Source organism: Aythya fuligula, chromosome 3, assembly GCF_009819795.1.
Source record: "Aythya fuligula isolate bAytFul2 chromosome 3, bAytFul2.pri, whole genome shotgun sequence".
Taxonomy (NCBI): domain Eukaryota; kingdom Metazoa; phylum Chordata; class Aves; order Anseriformes; family Anatidae; genus Aythya; species Aythya fuligula.
In genome coordinates, this window is record NC_045561.1 from 46986613 (window position 1) to 47002161 (window position 15549).

Sequence of the window (15549 nt, forward strand, 5' to 3'; positions counted from 1 at the left end):
GTACAGTGGAGAATATAATGTAGTAATAGTGGAGAATAAGAGCAGGAGGCATCAAAATTAAACTTGAACTGCAGCAGAAACTGCAGACAAATCTCTTCTGGTGCCAACTGACAATTTATTTTGTTTGGTTTTCAGCCCAAGACCAGAAAGCTTGCTGTGTTCTATTTGAGAAATAGGAAGTCTACACTTCTTGTAAAAAAAACTGTGTATTTGATAACTTCAGAAGTTTTGGTAAGATTCCTCCTTACCAGACTTTAGCTTCATAGGGTGGAGCAGATAGATAAGCATTATTCAATTATTAAAGAAACTTTCATATCTTTTCTAATAAGGAGAAGATCATGTCCTCGGTGTGGCCACTTTCCCGTTAAATCCCCCTACTTGGCTTGAACTTATTTATCTTTTGTGGGGAGAATAAATTTTAAATTTATTCCAAATGATTTTCAGGTGGCCCTTTGTGAATATGTTCTGATAAATACCAAATACAATGTGGCCTAAAAATTTCATAAGCCACTGTCCAACAAATTGTAGTAAAGAAAGGTTGTTAAATAGTAAAAAGATATTTAGATATATACTGCAGAGAGAAAATGAATACCAAAACTGTCAGTAAAATGTATAGCATCAGCACAACAATGAAAACCACTTTGCAGTAAAAAGAAATTGGGGTTTTCCACATTTATCCTAGGTTGTGAAGAATTGTACAAAATATTTGTGTTAAGTTATAAACAGTAAGTAAACAGTTGTTTAGAAGCTGTATGGAAATACATAAAGTCAAGCAAGAAGAAATGAAGTTGAATGTTAACTTTGGCATTTCTTACCTTTTCCTGAGTGCTTATTTTCACTTTCAAAGAGAAGATAATAGGGAACATAGTTTGGTATAAAAATGCTAAATCCTAACATAAAAACAGCATTGTTTCCTAAACATAACTTCTAGTTGAAGCATGAATTTCTGGATGAGATGCAGACACCAGCATTCAAATACTCTGATCATAAATGTCTAATGTAGTTCATCTAATTCTCAAATTGGAAAAATCAAAAAGCTACTACTCAGCTAGAACAGTCCTGCAAAAGAAACTGAGATTGTCATGTGCTAATTGCATCAGCATGTTGGACAGCCAGAGGATATTATAACAAGAATACAAGTTTCTGTTGGTGTGCCTAAAAAGGAGAATGATGGATGTGCAATATAGAAAAAAAGAATCAATAGTTCACAGTTATAGGCCTCAGAAAATCAGCTTTGTTGCCTAGAGTGTTCAAAATCTAAGAAAAAAGCAATGTCTTGAAATGAGATGAAATGATATAATAGAATAATAACTGAAGGACCTGAAGCACTTTAATCACCTGAGTATTGCGGTAGTTTAATCACAGTGCAATATTTAAGCACCTACTTGTATCATACCATTACATGGGGCTTTAATCTGTTTTCCTTGAGGGGAAGAGAAAGATGCCACAAGGAAAACTCTCATCCAGACAGGGAGTTCCCTCTCCCTCCAAAGCTCCTCTCTTTCTATTACCTGCTTCTAGATATGATATAAAAACATAAAGCCAGGTACAGAGCCAATTTCTGTGATTTTGGCAACTTCAAACTGACTTCCACAGAAATATTCTTCTCAGAAAAGAAACCCTAATTGAGCACACAAATTAAAAATATGTGCAATAAATAAACAAAATCCACTTAGAATTGTTAAATGATCACATATTTCAGATGTATATTTAAAATAAGAAATATTACCTTAATGAATGTGACAAATTGAAACCATATGTCCCCTCAAACTTAAGCACATTTGTTTACAAACATACATGAAAAGAGAAGAATTATGCAGAAAAATATTTTCTCAGAACTAACATGTACTATGAAAGTGTAGTGCCAGTCCGATTGAAGAGATCATCTCTCAGTCTCACTATATGTAATCTAACTATGTGAAAAATGTAGAAATAAATTACCAAGAAGGAAGAAATAAATCCTAACTGGAGGGGTAGCGGACAAATTTTTAGCACTCTAGCTTCCTTGTAAGGGGCAGATCCAAAGAAAGCCTTAATATCTAGACAACAAATACAGGTGTCTCTACCCTTTGCAAACCAAATCAGAAGTCTCAGAAGGGTGACGAAGAAGTCCTTGAGGGAGCTGTTTACAGCAAATTGATTGAAAATAAGAAGCGCAGACACAGGTCTGAAATTCTACTCCTCCAAAGATTATGGGCTTTAATCAGAATTGCAGAATGACAGGTGCACTTCTGATCTACCTGGGACAGCTGAGAACCTATAGAGCTGTAATCCTGCCACGTGGACACGGGCTGAACTAGCTGATCTGTGGGAAATAGTCTTTTACATGAATAGATCATAGAATCATAGAATCATAGAATATCCTGAGTTGGAAGGGACCCTTAAGGATCATCAAGTCCAACTCTTGACACCGCACAGGTCTACCCAAAAGTTCAGACCATGTGCCTAAGTTCACAGTCCAATCTTTTCTTAAATTCAGACAGGCTCGGTGCAGTGACCACTTCCCTGGGGAGCCTGTTCCAGTGTGCAACCACCCTCTCTGTGAAGAACCCCCTCCTGACGTCCAGCCTAAATTTCCCCTGCCCTAGATGCTAATCTGCAACATCCTTCATGCTGTAGCTTGCTTGGGTTCATCAAAGGATCCAGAAATCATCCCCAAAGAAGAAACTGTAGATGAAGCAAGTATGTGCCTAGACTTTACGCAAAGAGCAGTAGAGAACTGAGCAGTAGAGTTCCAGTTCTGCTCACACATCTGTACATGCTTTTTATTGTTGGAAAAAAAAGATAACAAAACAACAACCCTCTCCCTGTCTCTCCCCCAGCAATAAATCTACAATCAAAATACCTGAAAATGATAGTTCTTCCTGTGTTTTAGATAGAGCTTAATATCACAGGTATGCATTAACTTTGCTCAAAGCATGCCAATGAGATGGTATTCTCTGGCAATTTAAACACCTCCCTGTCTCATTTTGAGATCAGGTACTTACACGCTATCTTAGAATCATAGAATGGCTTGGGTTGGAAGGGACTGTAAAGTTCATCTAGTTTCAATGTCCCTGCCATGGGCCAGGACACCTTAATCACTAGATCAGGCTTCTCAAAGCCCCATCCAACCTGGCCTGATTAAGACGGGCATTTTCATGCAGAAAAGGCAGACTTACAGATGCCATTGAAATGCTATATAAATCTGGTTCTGAACGTCTAAATCTTCCTCTAGACTTCCAAAGATAATTATTTCCCACAGGAACAGAAATCACACAAAAGTGTTAAAGCAAAGCATTACATTAACTCCTAATTTTGTGAAAATGGTATTTCACTGACATATGTAGTCACACGCCTGGAACTTTGTAAAAGTTCTGAAAAGAAAATGTTGATTGAGGCCTACAAGCCCTTTGAGGTTATATCCATTTTGCAGATGTATACACTAAGGCATGGGAAGAATTTGACCTTTTCATTATTTGACTTGCCCACAAATTTCCTGTGAATTCAGAAGTCCTAACTCTCACCTCTGTCTATTCACCCAATAGACAGCCTTCCTTTCCTTGGGTCAACATACTAAAAAAATTAAAACTGGTTAAAGGAAAAAGTAAAAAATGGATGATATGTATATCCTTCAACATGGGGAGCTTTTAATTTTTCTTTTATCAAGAATTCAAGATGCTGAATTAATTAGCTATTAAAACATTAAAAGTAAGTGCTAAATGTTAATAACACCAATTTAATCACTGCTGAGTCAGTTTTATTTTACACAGACTGATGCAGTATTTTCAGCTAAGAAATTAGATAGTAATTAGAAATTACCCAGTAATTATGATCTAAGTCTTATAATTCTCTAAATGTGTTATAATGTACCTGACAGGGTTTTGATTATACATGAAAAGTTCATTGTATCATCAGCTAAAAATCACTTGCTCTCTATTGGACGATATTAAAGCATCAAAGGGACTAATACAGGTGGGCCTTGGTAACTTCTATTCAGCACTTCAGAATTCCAGTGGTTTTCCTGTCACTCAGTATGCAGGACTGGTGACTGAGACAAGTAGGGATTGGACAGTGTGCAAGAAAATATATGAGACAACAGCTGTTAACAGTTGAATATTAATTCTCTGTTATTCCATATTTAATTACTCTATTAAATATTGTTTTGGGAGAATTTCACTTCCAAGACAAGGTTATTGACCAAAAAAAAATGCATTTTTGAAAAAATAACTTTTAAAAGACCATCAGCTGATCTCATAGAAGAAAAATGTTTCTAGGTTCTTAAAAACATTCAAGGGCATTTGTTAAATAAATATTATTAGATCTGTAATTCATAGAAAGCCTGTTAAAATAATATTATTAATTACACTTAATGACAGTAATGACAAAAATACATTTTGCTTCTTACCAGAATGGTATTAATTTTTTGAGTGCAATCAATTCGTCTTTATCTGCTTAATAAAGGGCTGGCACAAGAGACTCCATTTTGGAGAACACCACAATATTTTTCAGTAAATGTTGATGAAAACATTCTAAATCCTCTTGTGCTGAAAGTGTATTTTGAAAAACTACAAATATAGCAAAAATAATTTCTTCATTCAGATCTATGTTGCCATGCTGGTCTTCCTTTAAAGTGTATACCCTTGAAGCCATTTCTGAATCTTTGCTTTTAAATTTCAGAAATCTTGAGTTGCCTGAGAATAATCTGAAAGCTCAAAGTTCAGAAAACAAATGAAGAGAACCTCAAATATTGCTTTGGAAAAGATGATGCTTTAACCACTTATTTATTTATTTATTTATTCCTCCTTTTGAATCTGAAACGTGATTATGTAGTTGGTAAACTATAAAGTATTTTAGAACAAGATTGACATTCTTTGTGAAAGCACTTGTGGAGTTCCCAGAGGAGGGAGCAAACAGTTGAAATGTTCTGGGCAAGAGATTTTCTTTAGAGCATATTCAATCACATTAAAATATAATTGCTGCTTCTCAGTAATAACCACGAACCACTCTGAGGAGCATCACTGCCTCTGGAATACACAAGCACTTCTGAAACACTCCAGCTCCAATATAGGGGACACTGGTACCTGTAGGAACAGTTTCTTCCTTCTGCAATTAAATACTTCTGCTTCTTCCTGTAGAGTCTGTGAAGTACTACTGTATTTTGAAAAAAGAGTTCTCCAAATTATGTGAAGTACCTCTCAGACAAGACAATGTTCTTTCCTAAGTGAAGTTCAGGTGTTGCAAGCAGCATAATTCTGTTTTGTGGCTTAACACTTCATTGAATGCTGCAATTCAGCTACATTGGGTATTCTCAGCCATATCTCTCAAATTTTATTTTAAAGTACTGGCTAGATAGGTAAAGACTGACAGAAGCTTATATTAGCTTTAAATTACTGATAGTGCAGAACGTTTTTACTGCAGACAAAAGAAACTTGGTCTTCAGTCTGCCCGGTTACCGCTGTTTGTCTTATGGTGACTGAAACAAGTCATAGAAGAAATTATCATTCTGGAGAGATACCTTCAGTGCAGTGCCACCCCATACTTCTCTATCTGAGGCATTTAAATAATAACAATATTTTGTTTTCATCATTCTACATTATTCTAGCTGCAATTTTCATAAAAGCTGCTCTTGATCACTAGTGAATAATATAAACTGATGACATAGAAATATATCTGTGCACATGAACTGATGTAGTACAGCTGTTAAGATCACTTAGATTTGACAGCGTAAAATAGTTGTTAAACTAAATCAATGAAATTTTGATTCACCAGTCAGGTAAATTAAATGAGAACTTTGCTGTTTATGACTGTCTAATATTTTTAATAAATAGGTTTCTGTTTCAGAAAATATTCTGAACATAACCTAACAGCATACTTCAGGCACTGAAGACTACTTTTTTGTTCCTTTTTTTTTTTTTTTTTTTTTTTTTTTTACTTTTTCTGCCTGCTGTCACAAAAGAACAAACTTATTCTATTTGTTCTTAAATTGTATTCACCTCAAACACCTCACAGCCTTATAAAAAGTGGCTTAGAAAATAAGACACCCAAAAGAAAATATTTTTGAAGTAAAAAGAAGGCATATTTTCATTTGATTCTATAAATATTTTTCTTTCCCTCTTTGCAGTATTAAAATGAGTTTCATAACAGTACATTTAACTTATAAATTTAAATGAAAGCTTAAGTGGCATTACAGGGTTCATAATAGACCCACCAGGCATTACCATGACTCTTTTGTTTCTCACATTACATATTAGTAGTATATATGCACAATAGTCTATATGTTGGAGAGCTTGCTCAGAAGGTGCTAGTCTCTTCTCAGTCTGCAGAGATTAGACAAATAGCTTCTGTGTCTCAGGATTATTCCCTAATCACTGGGATGAAGACACGTCCCTTCTGCTTGCTCTCCTGCTCTTTCAGAGAACAAAGTTTTAACAGAAAGTTTCACTGCTTTTTCAGAGTATGCTATGGCCAGTTGGTGATGGTGCTCTCACTTCCTCCACAAATAGACACCAGCAAGACAAATGCACCACCACCACTGGCAGAACTTCTCTCTTTTAGGTCTTATTGTTCTGCCACAGAGCATTTGAGAACTCAAGTGGAATGTCCCATGTGAGTCAGGGGTTTAAGCTCCAGCGAGGGCACAAATTCAGACATACCAAACATGTTTTGTGCACCAAAAAGCCCCTTGCTCATTACACAGACTCTTCTGAATATCACTGAGATTTCTCCCCTGGCTTTCAAAAAGATAAGGTACCTACCTTCAAAGACTTTGATCTTTCCCCTGGCATTTGTAATTTAGGTCACACTGATTTATTTTTACCTGTATCTTATGACTCAGAAGGGTAAACATGTTTTAGATGTTTTCATTAATTACAATTCAATTCATTTCAACTCAATACTTGTTTTGGTTTTTGTTTTGTTTTGTTTTTCAATTTACAAAAAATTCTTAATAGTAAATTCACCCGTACACAAGAAGTAAGACTGGATGGAAAATGGCAGAATTTGTCCATATCCAATGAATACACTCTTTCACTTAGAACACATTTAGAACACAGGCCTGGCAATCTCTTATCTGTAGCCCCAAAAACTTTAATAAAATGTATTTGTCATACTTCAATTTGTTGATCAACAGCAATTCCATTTACACTGTATGTTATCACAGAAATTGCAGAAAATTCAGAAAAAAATATTCTTTGATTATGAAATTACAAGAGAAATGCACTTTGCTAAAAGGCATTATAAAGAAGAAATCAATAGATACTGTGCAGTGTTGACTAAAAATATTGTAATAAATATTTCTAGTATGGATGCTAAAAAATTTAATGAAATACCTAGATTATCTCCTGTTCCAAAAAGTCAATAGTCCTCTACTGTTTTTGCCGGAATTATACAGTTATCAAGACAACATAATCATTATGAAGACACTCATTTTTAGAGACAAGCATGTCTGGGGGACATAGTAAGATATGAAAAGACATTGATATCAGAACTTGCTAATTTGCAAAAGGGACTATGTGTATAATATAATGGCAGAATGATTTTGAGGCAGCAGATGGGAAAAGAAAAAAGTGGAAATGTCAAAAGTACAAGAAAAAAGTGAAGTAATATATGAAAAATTCTGTGTTTATGAGAATAATAAACATTTTGTATATAATTTACAAGAGTTTATTAATAACTCTGCAAAAAGGAACATTTAAGAAGCAGTTGGCCAGTAGGCTGTATAGGAGCAAAGAGATCTAATCTTTAAGCACCAAAGGCTTCATAACCAGAAAAGAGGATTTACATAGTTCATAGCATCCCTGGCTAATCCAGTAAAAATCTGCAGTGGGAATCACAGTCAGCTACACCAACTGGCTGCCTAGAGGGAGAGTCATCAAGGCTACTTCCTTTTTTTATCACAGAATGCCCTTAGAAGGCAATGGCAACTAAGCAATACTGTTGCTGACTGTGAAACTGTAGCCTCATGTTGGGAAACAGATGGGAAGTTGGAAAGAATTACTTAGAGTAAACTGGGACAGGACTGACAGCTTCTCAAACTATCGTTATATTCTAAGCTCAGGTAACACTTGGAACTCTGAACTGATTCACCAGTTTAGTTGGCTGAAGAACAACACAAGAGATAAACATCTGTCAAGTTGAAGTTAAGACTACATTTTGTATTTGTTTTATTAAATGCTTGTTTCTGATCTCCAAAATTTAAGATTTTACCAATACAAGCTCTTGGAGTTTATTTTTTTTCCCCCACTTTTTATTTGTAAGCCTGTCTAATATTGTGGAGTGAATCATGATTCCGACACATCAAAGGCATTTACTGTGAATAAAATTTCTGAGGTACCATTCAGAACATGTTTAAACTTACTGGGATTTGCATATTTTCTGCAAATCTGCTAAGGGCCAGTATAAGAAGACCATAAGAATAGATGCTTTAGATAACAGCAAATGCCTCTCTACTTATCATGCAAAAGTGCTCAAAATATGTTTTATTTTGATCACAATACAATCAAAACTCAGGACATGTTTTGAACATATATAAATACTTTTGTTAACTATGTACCTAGCACACATGAGATCCCCGTATTATTAATCTAAAATCACTCAAAAAAAAAGTCTAGCTGTATTTATGGGCTACTTCAGGCTGAAATTTGGAAAAAGTATGTACTGTGTATTCATTAATCAATGACAGTCCTTTTTATGGTCTTGTTTTGTGCAGGATATTGAAATTGGATCTGTAATGGACGAATCTTCTAATTCACAAGGAGTCCTACTGAAACTGCTTAAGCTCAGCCTCAGATTTTATTCATAACCTTTCATCCCATCAGTTCTTGAAAGCCACAGTTGTCATCTGAACCACATTGCATTTATGGAATTCCACACATTATTGCAAGTTTCTCACTAACTACAACAGTCACAGACATTTATGTATTTAAAGGGAACTAAAACCTAAATCTTATTTGATTCTGCAAGTCAGTCTTTGGACAGGCATTTTTCAATCCAAGGTATTAAAAGAGTGAGTGAAAGATAGTACATTCAGTAGCAGCACAAACAGTAAGCAGTCCTGTAGATAACTATTAAAATGCCATGAATTTCATGAAAAACCTGTCATTACTGCTTTTGCAAGACTGTGAGGAATTAAGCTCTTTTGACCTATTGGGCTGCATGTGAACAACATATATTTTAAAGTCAATAACTTGGTAGATAATTCAACAGATAATACAGATAGATTTACTACAGAAAAATATTTTAAAGAGTAGCTTGGAGAAAGCAAGATGCAGCATGTTGATTTTACCTGGTGACTATGGTGTAAATGCATTCAAAATATATGGTACTCACAGTGCTCTCAGTACCATAGTTATAAGAGTGAGACAGGCAAGAGAGATTTGCACTAGAAAGAATATAGCATACTCAACTGTAGATACAAAGTACTTCCAAATTTCTCTATAGTAAAACCTGCTAAGTGATCAATAACTTCAGACTTCACTACTTTGCTAGACATCATGTGACCTGAAAGTTTTCCACAAAAAGGAGTTCTCTTGACCCTCAGATTAATTAGTTTGATTGTTACTTTTATTCTTTCCTAAGCCTGCTGGGGGTGGTGAATTTCTTGTGAAGACAGAACTGAACAAAATGACTGAACCAAACTAAAATGTTGGAGGGAGCAAAAAACCTTTGTAATTTATTAATGTATTCAAAAGACTTTTACAAAACTTTACAATTTAATTATTGAAGATTACAGAAGTGCTTCAGTGCTTCTGTACTGTGTTAAATAAACTGTACGTGCAAGGAGTAATAAATGAAATTGTTAATTTCAGTGCATCCTTAGGGAATAGTAAAGGGGGGTACATTATTTAGAGCTCCAAATGGATTTGAGTTTATACACTGTAATAAATCTTAACTACATTGTTAATTAACCCTGCCTCGAGCCCTTTTTTACCTTAAGGGTTGAAAGACACAGTGTCTGTAAGGATAACTCACCATTCATATTCTTAAAGATGTTTAGGACTGGGAGGATTTGCCGATAATAGGGCACCAAGGCCTCTCCCACCATGTCAGCTGACACCACCAGGTGCTGGAGGACTTTCAGCGTGACGCAGAGGACCTGTCGATTACGAAGGCTCAGTGCATCTGTGATGTAGGAAGAACAACAGGCAGAAAGCAGAATTAATTTTTAAAATATAGAGGGAGGGGGAGGAGTACTTTAATGGACAAATTTAATTAAACCATACTCTGCTGGGGATTGTAAGTAGGCCTTTATTAGCCCAGCTTTGAAAGATCCCAAAGATGGATTGCAGTCCTGATGTTATAAAACACTGCCTTGTCTGATTGTTATTTGTTCCCACAATTTGTGCTGACTCTTCAGTAACCCAAAGAATGCAGCCCATTATTCCCTTATGCTGCCTGTGTAATACTGGCGTGGTCCAAACAAATAAAAAATAAATGTTCAATAAGTACCATTTGGGGCCAATGAAACTGTACAACTGCAAGACAACCTGCAAAGGTTGACAACAGATACATTCTACTACAACAATTAGCCTGTTTGTATGTTTGTACCCATTTATTTCATGATCGTTTTATTCATTCAACTAACAATTCCTACTATTCTGAGAATCAGTACAATGAAGCAAATGTTTACAGGAAGAAAACACACAAAAAAAACCTTGTAGGCTTTTTTAAAGACAAACATTTGAAAAAAAAAAAAGAAAAAAAAAAGAAAAGATTTTGTCTTGCCCACTTAGATTTTTCTCTTAGCTTTCAGTGTCAGTCTTTTAATCTTAAGACACTAAGACATTTCATAAATACTTTTTGTTTCTCTTCACTTATGAGTTTACTAAAAGCAAGTACTTCGCCCTCTCTTTTGTAATTAAAAATGAGTTCTCCTTGAGTAATATACATATACACTTTTTATTTTCCCAAATCCCTCTAGTTATAAAACCTCCTCTGAAACTATGCAGCTGGAAATAGTTGTCAAATTTGATGTGCTATTATATTGGTCTAATTTTTCAGTGTTCTGCCCACTTATATAGATGTTTGTATAATTGTAGTGGGGAAAAAAAATTGTGAAAGATAATCTCATTCAATACTACATGTTTATAGCCACAGAAGTATATAAACATGTGAATCAATGTAAAAAAAGTATAAGCAACTGGGAAACAAATATAGTAAAGAATACACTGAAATTGTAAGAGGATTTACTTACTATTAACTTTTTCAAGAACTGCCTGTTCACATTCAAGTAATGGGATTCAGTACTTCTGGCACTAAATATTAGCAGTGCACTGGAATACTGTTCCATACAGAATCAGGTAGTATTCTCATGCAAGTGTAATGTCAGTTTTCCCATCTCTTTAAGAAAAGACATGTCTCACCCCCTTCTGCTCTTTATCTTATGCCTGCTAAGTGTTATAAGCTAGAGCTCCGAAGCAAGGGCAAAGCAGACTGGCCGTGTGAATGTGTAGAAACAACCTTTGAAAATCAGCTAGTAAGTAACCTCTCTTCATGCCTCTTCGTGTGCTTCTGAAGAACATAATAAAATCACTGTTAGACTGAGTTAGGGAGCCCAAGGTCTAACAGTACTGTAGGGCATCATAGGCATTTCCAAGTTAAAGAATTGCTGTTAAATGAAAATATACACCAAGTTCCATAATTTCTTATTTGCCAGTCCCTACTGCAGTCAACAGGCTACATATAATTTCATGTTGTTTCTGAGCATACCAATGTGTGGACAGAAAGTCCATCAATATATTTACACTGAGTCCCAGCAAAGGTAGGCTATTCCAAATTTTGCTTTGATGGGCATGTGTTTTAAGGTTGTTTTAGCAAAGAGGGACACCCAGATACATTCTAAAGATTAGATCCAACTCCCAGACAAATAAATATTCCCTCACAGAAGAACAGGCATTTTTCATTTTCTTAAAGGAGTGACTGGAAAAGGAAACTCTGGGGTTACAGCATATGTTAATTCATGACTTAACTGTCATACCCAGAAATAGTAACTAACTGAACTAATAAGAAAATTATCATTAATACTTATACTTTTCAGTACAATAATAATTGTAAAACTCAAGAGACATAAAATCTAACAATTACAGAAATCTGAAATTCTTAATTCTTAACCAACAAATCAACTGTACCTAATTCCATGAATCGCTCTTCCTGTCTGTAGAAGCTAACCTAGGGGATGAGGGCTCTTATTTTTAGGCAGGCAGGAGGTGCCATCTAAGTGGAAATGGTTGTCCAACCACTCCCAGGAAGAGTGTTATCTTTAAAACCTTTATCTGCAGATGGTGGCTCCCAAAGGTTATTAGTTTCCTGTTTTCAGAGTTCTGTCTTGTGTGAAGACAGTTGTGCTTTGAGTGGAAGCCAGGATTATCCTGGTAAAAATCAATTCCTTAATAAAGTCAAGAGTATGAAAGCGTCTCATGGCTGAAAAGGAGTCCCGATGATTACAGCAAACCAAACACATACTGAATCCAAAAGAACATTTTCACATAACCTATTCTTCCCTAAATTAGAGTTGTGCTATAGGGGTGCTTACTGGTACTTTAAATAGCAATACTGGCACTTCTTTCATCTGTATTCTAGAAAATCAGTTTGATACTTGTCCCACCTCCCTCAGTACAGTGTTATCCCATCCCTCCTGTGACAAAAAACAATAAAAAAGCAGAATTTGGATCAAGATTTTGAGTGCCAAAGTGATGGATATGGTAGAATCAAACAGACTGCAGAATTTAGCCTGAAGCCCTTCAAATTGCATAAATCTGCAGTATGTGTTAGGAAAACACTTATAATGATCAAAAGTAAGATCAAATTGACTGCAGAACTGTTATTATCAAATATTTGGACCATGGCATACATAACAGTCAACCAGCTCCTGGCTTCATTATATTAGACACTGTATAAACATTTAATTAGAGACAGTCCCTGCCCCAAGGATACATCAATTTCAAACATATGCTTATATTTAAAAATCTGGTAATTATTTTCTGTGTACTACCATCACTGCAGACCATTCTCCCTCATGAATAAAAGGATGAACGTTTTAATCCTGTAGAAGAAATAAGTACATTTCAACATTTTGAATAATGTCAGTGATATCTAGAGGTTACCAAAAATGTATGAAAGTGCATTCCCTACTGAAGAATACAGCAGGACATTTTAAAACTCTTAGTCTGGGACAGCCACCTATCCCTACAGAAGAAAACATGCATAACATCCAAGGCATTCCAGTCTGGAACCACACTAGGGTATCACCTTTTGAACTAGAAGTCTGCTGCAAGACATGGATCTTGACAATTACAGCAAAGCAAACAACCTGTTTGTTTCTCAGTTAAAGATACTTTTCCATTCCTTAAAGGGTTTTTAGAGGATTTCCCTCTGTCAGTGGTATATATTTCCTTTCTGGTCATACAGCCCATATTTTGTGAATTATAGAATTCTTGAAAGCAGCAACTTTGAAACAACAAACAAAACAATAAACTGATTCTTCTACTTGGTAATTACAATGTTTTCTTATTTAATGGTATGTCAGCTTGACAATTTTACTTGTGATGAAGCTATACGCTTTTCCAGCAGAACCTCCAGATTGAGTAATCGGTTAATGCAAGAATATAATGAAGTGTGTACTCAATAAATTTGTACTGCTACATTTTTTCCAGATATTCACTGAAGTTTTCCATATCTTTTTCTTAATTAAAAGATAATTTATAAATGTTAATAAGTTAAATTTAAAAAATGTAAAAGCTGGTCTAAAATGGTGTAAAAGCTCAGTATCTGAGTCAACTCCGTGCTTCTACCATTCAAAGCAACAGTAATAGGTAATTATAAAATTTGGAAGTATATTTGAAACCACACATTTTGGGGAGGGAGGTTTTTCACAGTGCTGTTAACTAAAGCTTGCTAGCAATGAGCCAATATATATAATACCAATTCATTGATAGCTTCAGTGATTTTTTTTTTCTTTAAATTTCATTGGCAATCTATGCAAATTAATTTTTTTCTTTTGCTAAAGAGTTAAGACCTCTTATATGCTACTTGCTTGTTTATGCATTTAGATAGAAGCAGTTCATATACGCAGCAACAGAATAGACTTTCTAAAAATTTAAGTCTTTTTCTTGAGTAATACTTCTAACATCTTAAAGAAAAATACCTAGAAGCTATATAAGTAGATATTTCTTATTTTATTTTTTACTTTTCTTTGGCAGTTTGGAGTATCCTATCTTGGTCTCAATGTTGCCTCCAATAGAAGCCACAGTTGTCATCTTTGGGATTGATACATTTTATAAGCCAGGAAACACGCATTTCTCCCAATATACAGTGGATCTTTTCCATAAGACAATGTATTTTCACTGAAGAGGTCAGATCAGAACATTCTTCTTCAGACAGAACATAGAAAGCTTAGACTGTACTTAATCAAATCAGAATCCTTCAAACTTCCATCACTTCCTAAAAATTAAAAATTAAATTGTGGTAGTTCCATTTAAAGTTATACTGTTAATTTAATTCTGTTTAATTGGAACAGACCTTTAATTATTTTCAACCCTTTTTCCAAAAACAACCATGAATCTATGTTTAGAAATGCACTAACAGTTTCCATTCTCTACGTAGGTCTTAAAACCAAAGATTAAAACCAATTTAGTTTGCATTCATATATTTCCCCCAGTTGGCAAATGAGGCACCTGTTTTAGAAAATTCTTTACTTGAAGCAGAACAAGATACATAGAGCAGGACTCCTGCAGAGGTACAAGCACTGAGTAAAGGGGCTTCTATTGTTGTGGCCTGCTTAATCTTATTGGTCAAGGTTTCTTTACTTAATTTCACAGAATCAGGTTTACAGAATGACTAATATGAATTGTTCACAAAATGCAATTGATTAAAGCTTCTATTTAAGAGAATTTTGTCCAAAACACTCAAAATGCATAATACCCTGAAATGATTTATTATGCTGATTTTACAGAATAGTAACTAAGGCTGTTACAAAGTGTCTCAATCAAGTCAGTGAAAACCAGAATAACAATCTTGTGCTCTTTTTTGAAGTCAGGTAAGATACTGATCCATTTAAAATATTGCTGTACAGACATTTCTTCCAGTAAAACAGAAGTATTAGTGTGTTGCAGCGAGGTGATGGGAAGGAGGAATATGGGGCAAAGCATGAAAACCTTAGGCTAATTCTGCTATCAAAGACTTTGTCCGTAAAAGTAAAGCCTAAGGCACACAAAAGGCCAAGATCCAGAACTGAATCATTGATATTTGTAAGAAATACGATCTAGTAGAACACAACTCAGTGGTTTTTTACAGCTTTAGTTGTGCTTGTAACTGATCAGCAACTGCAAAACTTTAATTCTACTAACATTTGCAGGCTCTGTTAAATTAAAAAGCATAAAGAATACAGTAAGAGTAGAGACTCATAAAGCTTCTCAGTGGTAATGCCAGTTTACAGTGTTCCCCTCTATCCCTTGATGTATTCCACCCCCTGTGCTGTCTCAGGATACAAAACTGCACTGAGTACCCTCTCAATGAAACCAGCTTTGTTATCAGTGAAATGTGATACAATTTTTAAAAAGGATTTTGGGAAAG

The 15549-nt window shown here is 35.0% G+C and overlaps 1 protein-coding gene across 1 annotated transcript in view; it reads right to left on the minus strand.

Moving 5' to 3' along the window:
- The window catches only part of PACRG (parkin coregulated), a 215093-nt gene that overhangs the window by 84053 nt on the left and 115491 nt on the right, over window positions 1–15549 (minus strand). The window contains exon 5 of the mRNA XM_032185431.1: window positions 9952–10101. Within this exon, the coding sequence (XP_032041322.1) occupies window positions 9952–10101 (150 nt within the window). The remainder of the gene's footprint in view (window positions 1–9951; window positions 10102–15549) is intronic.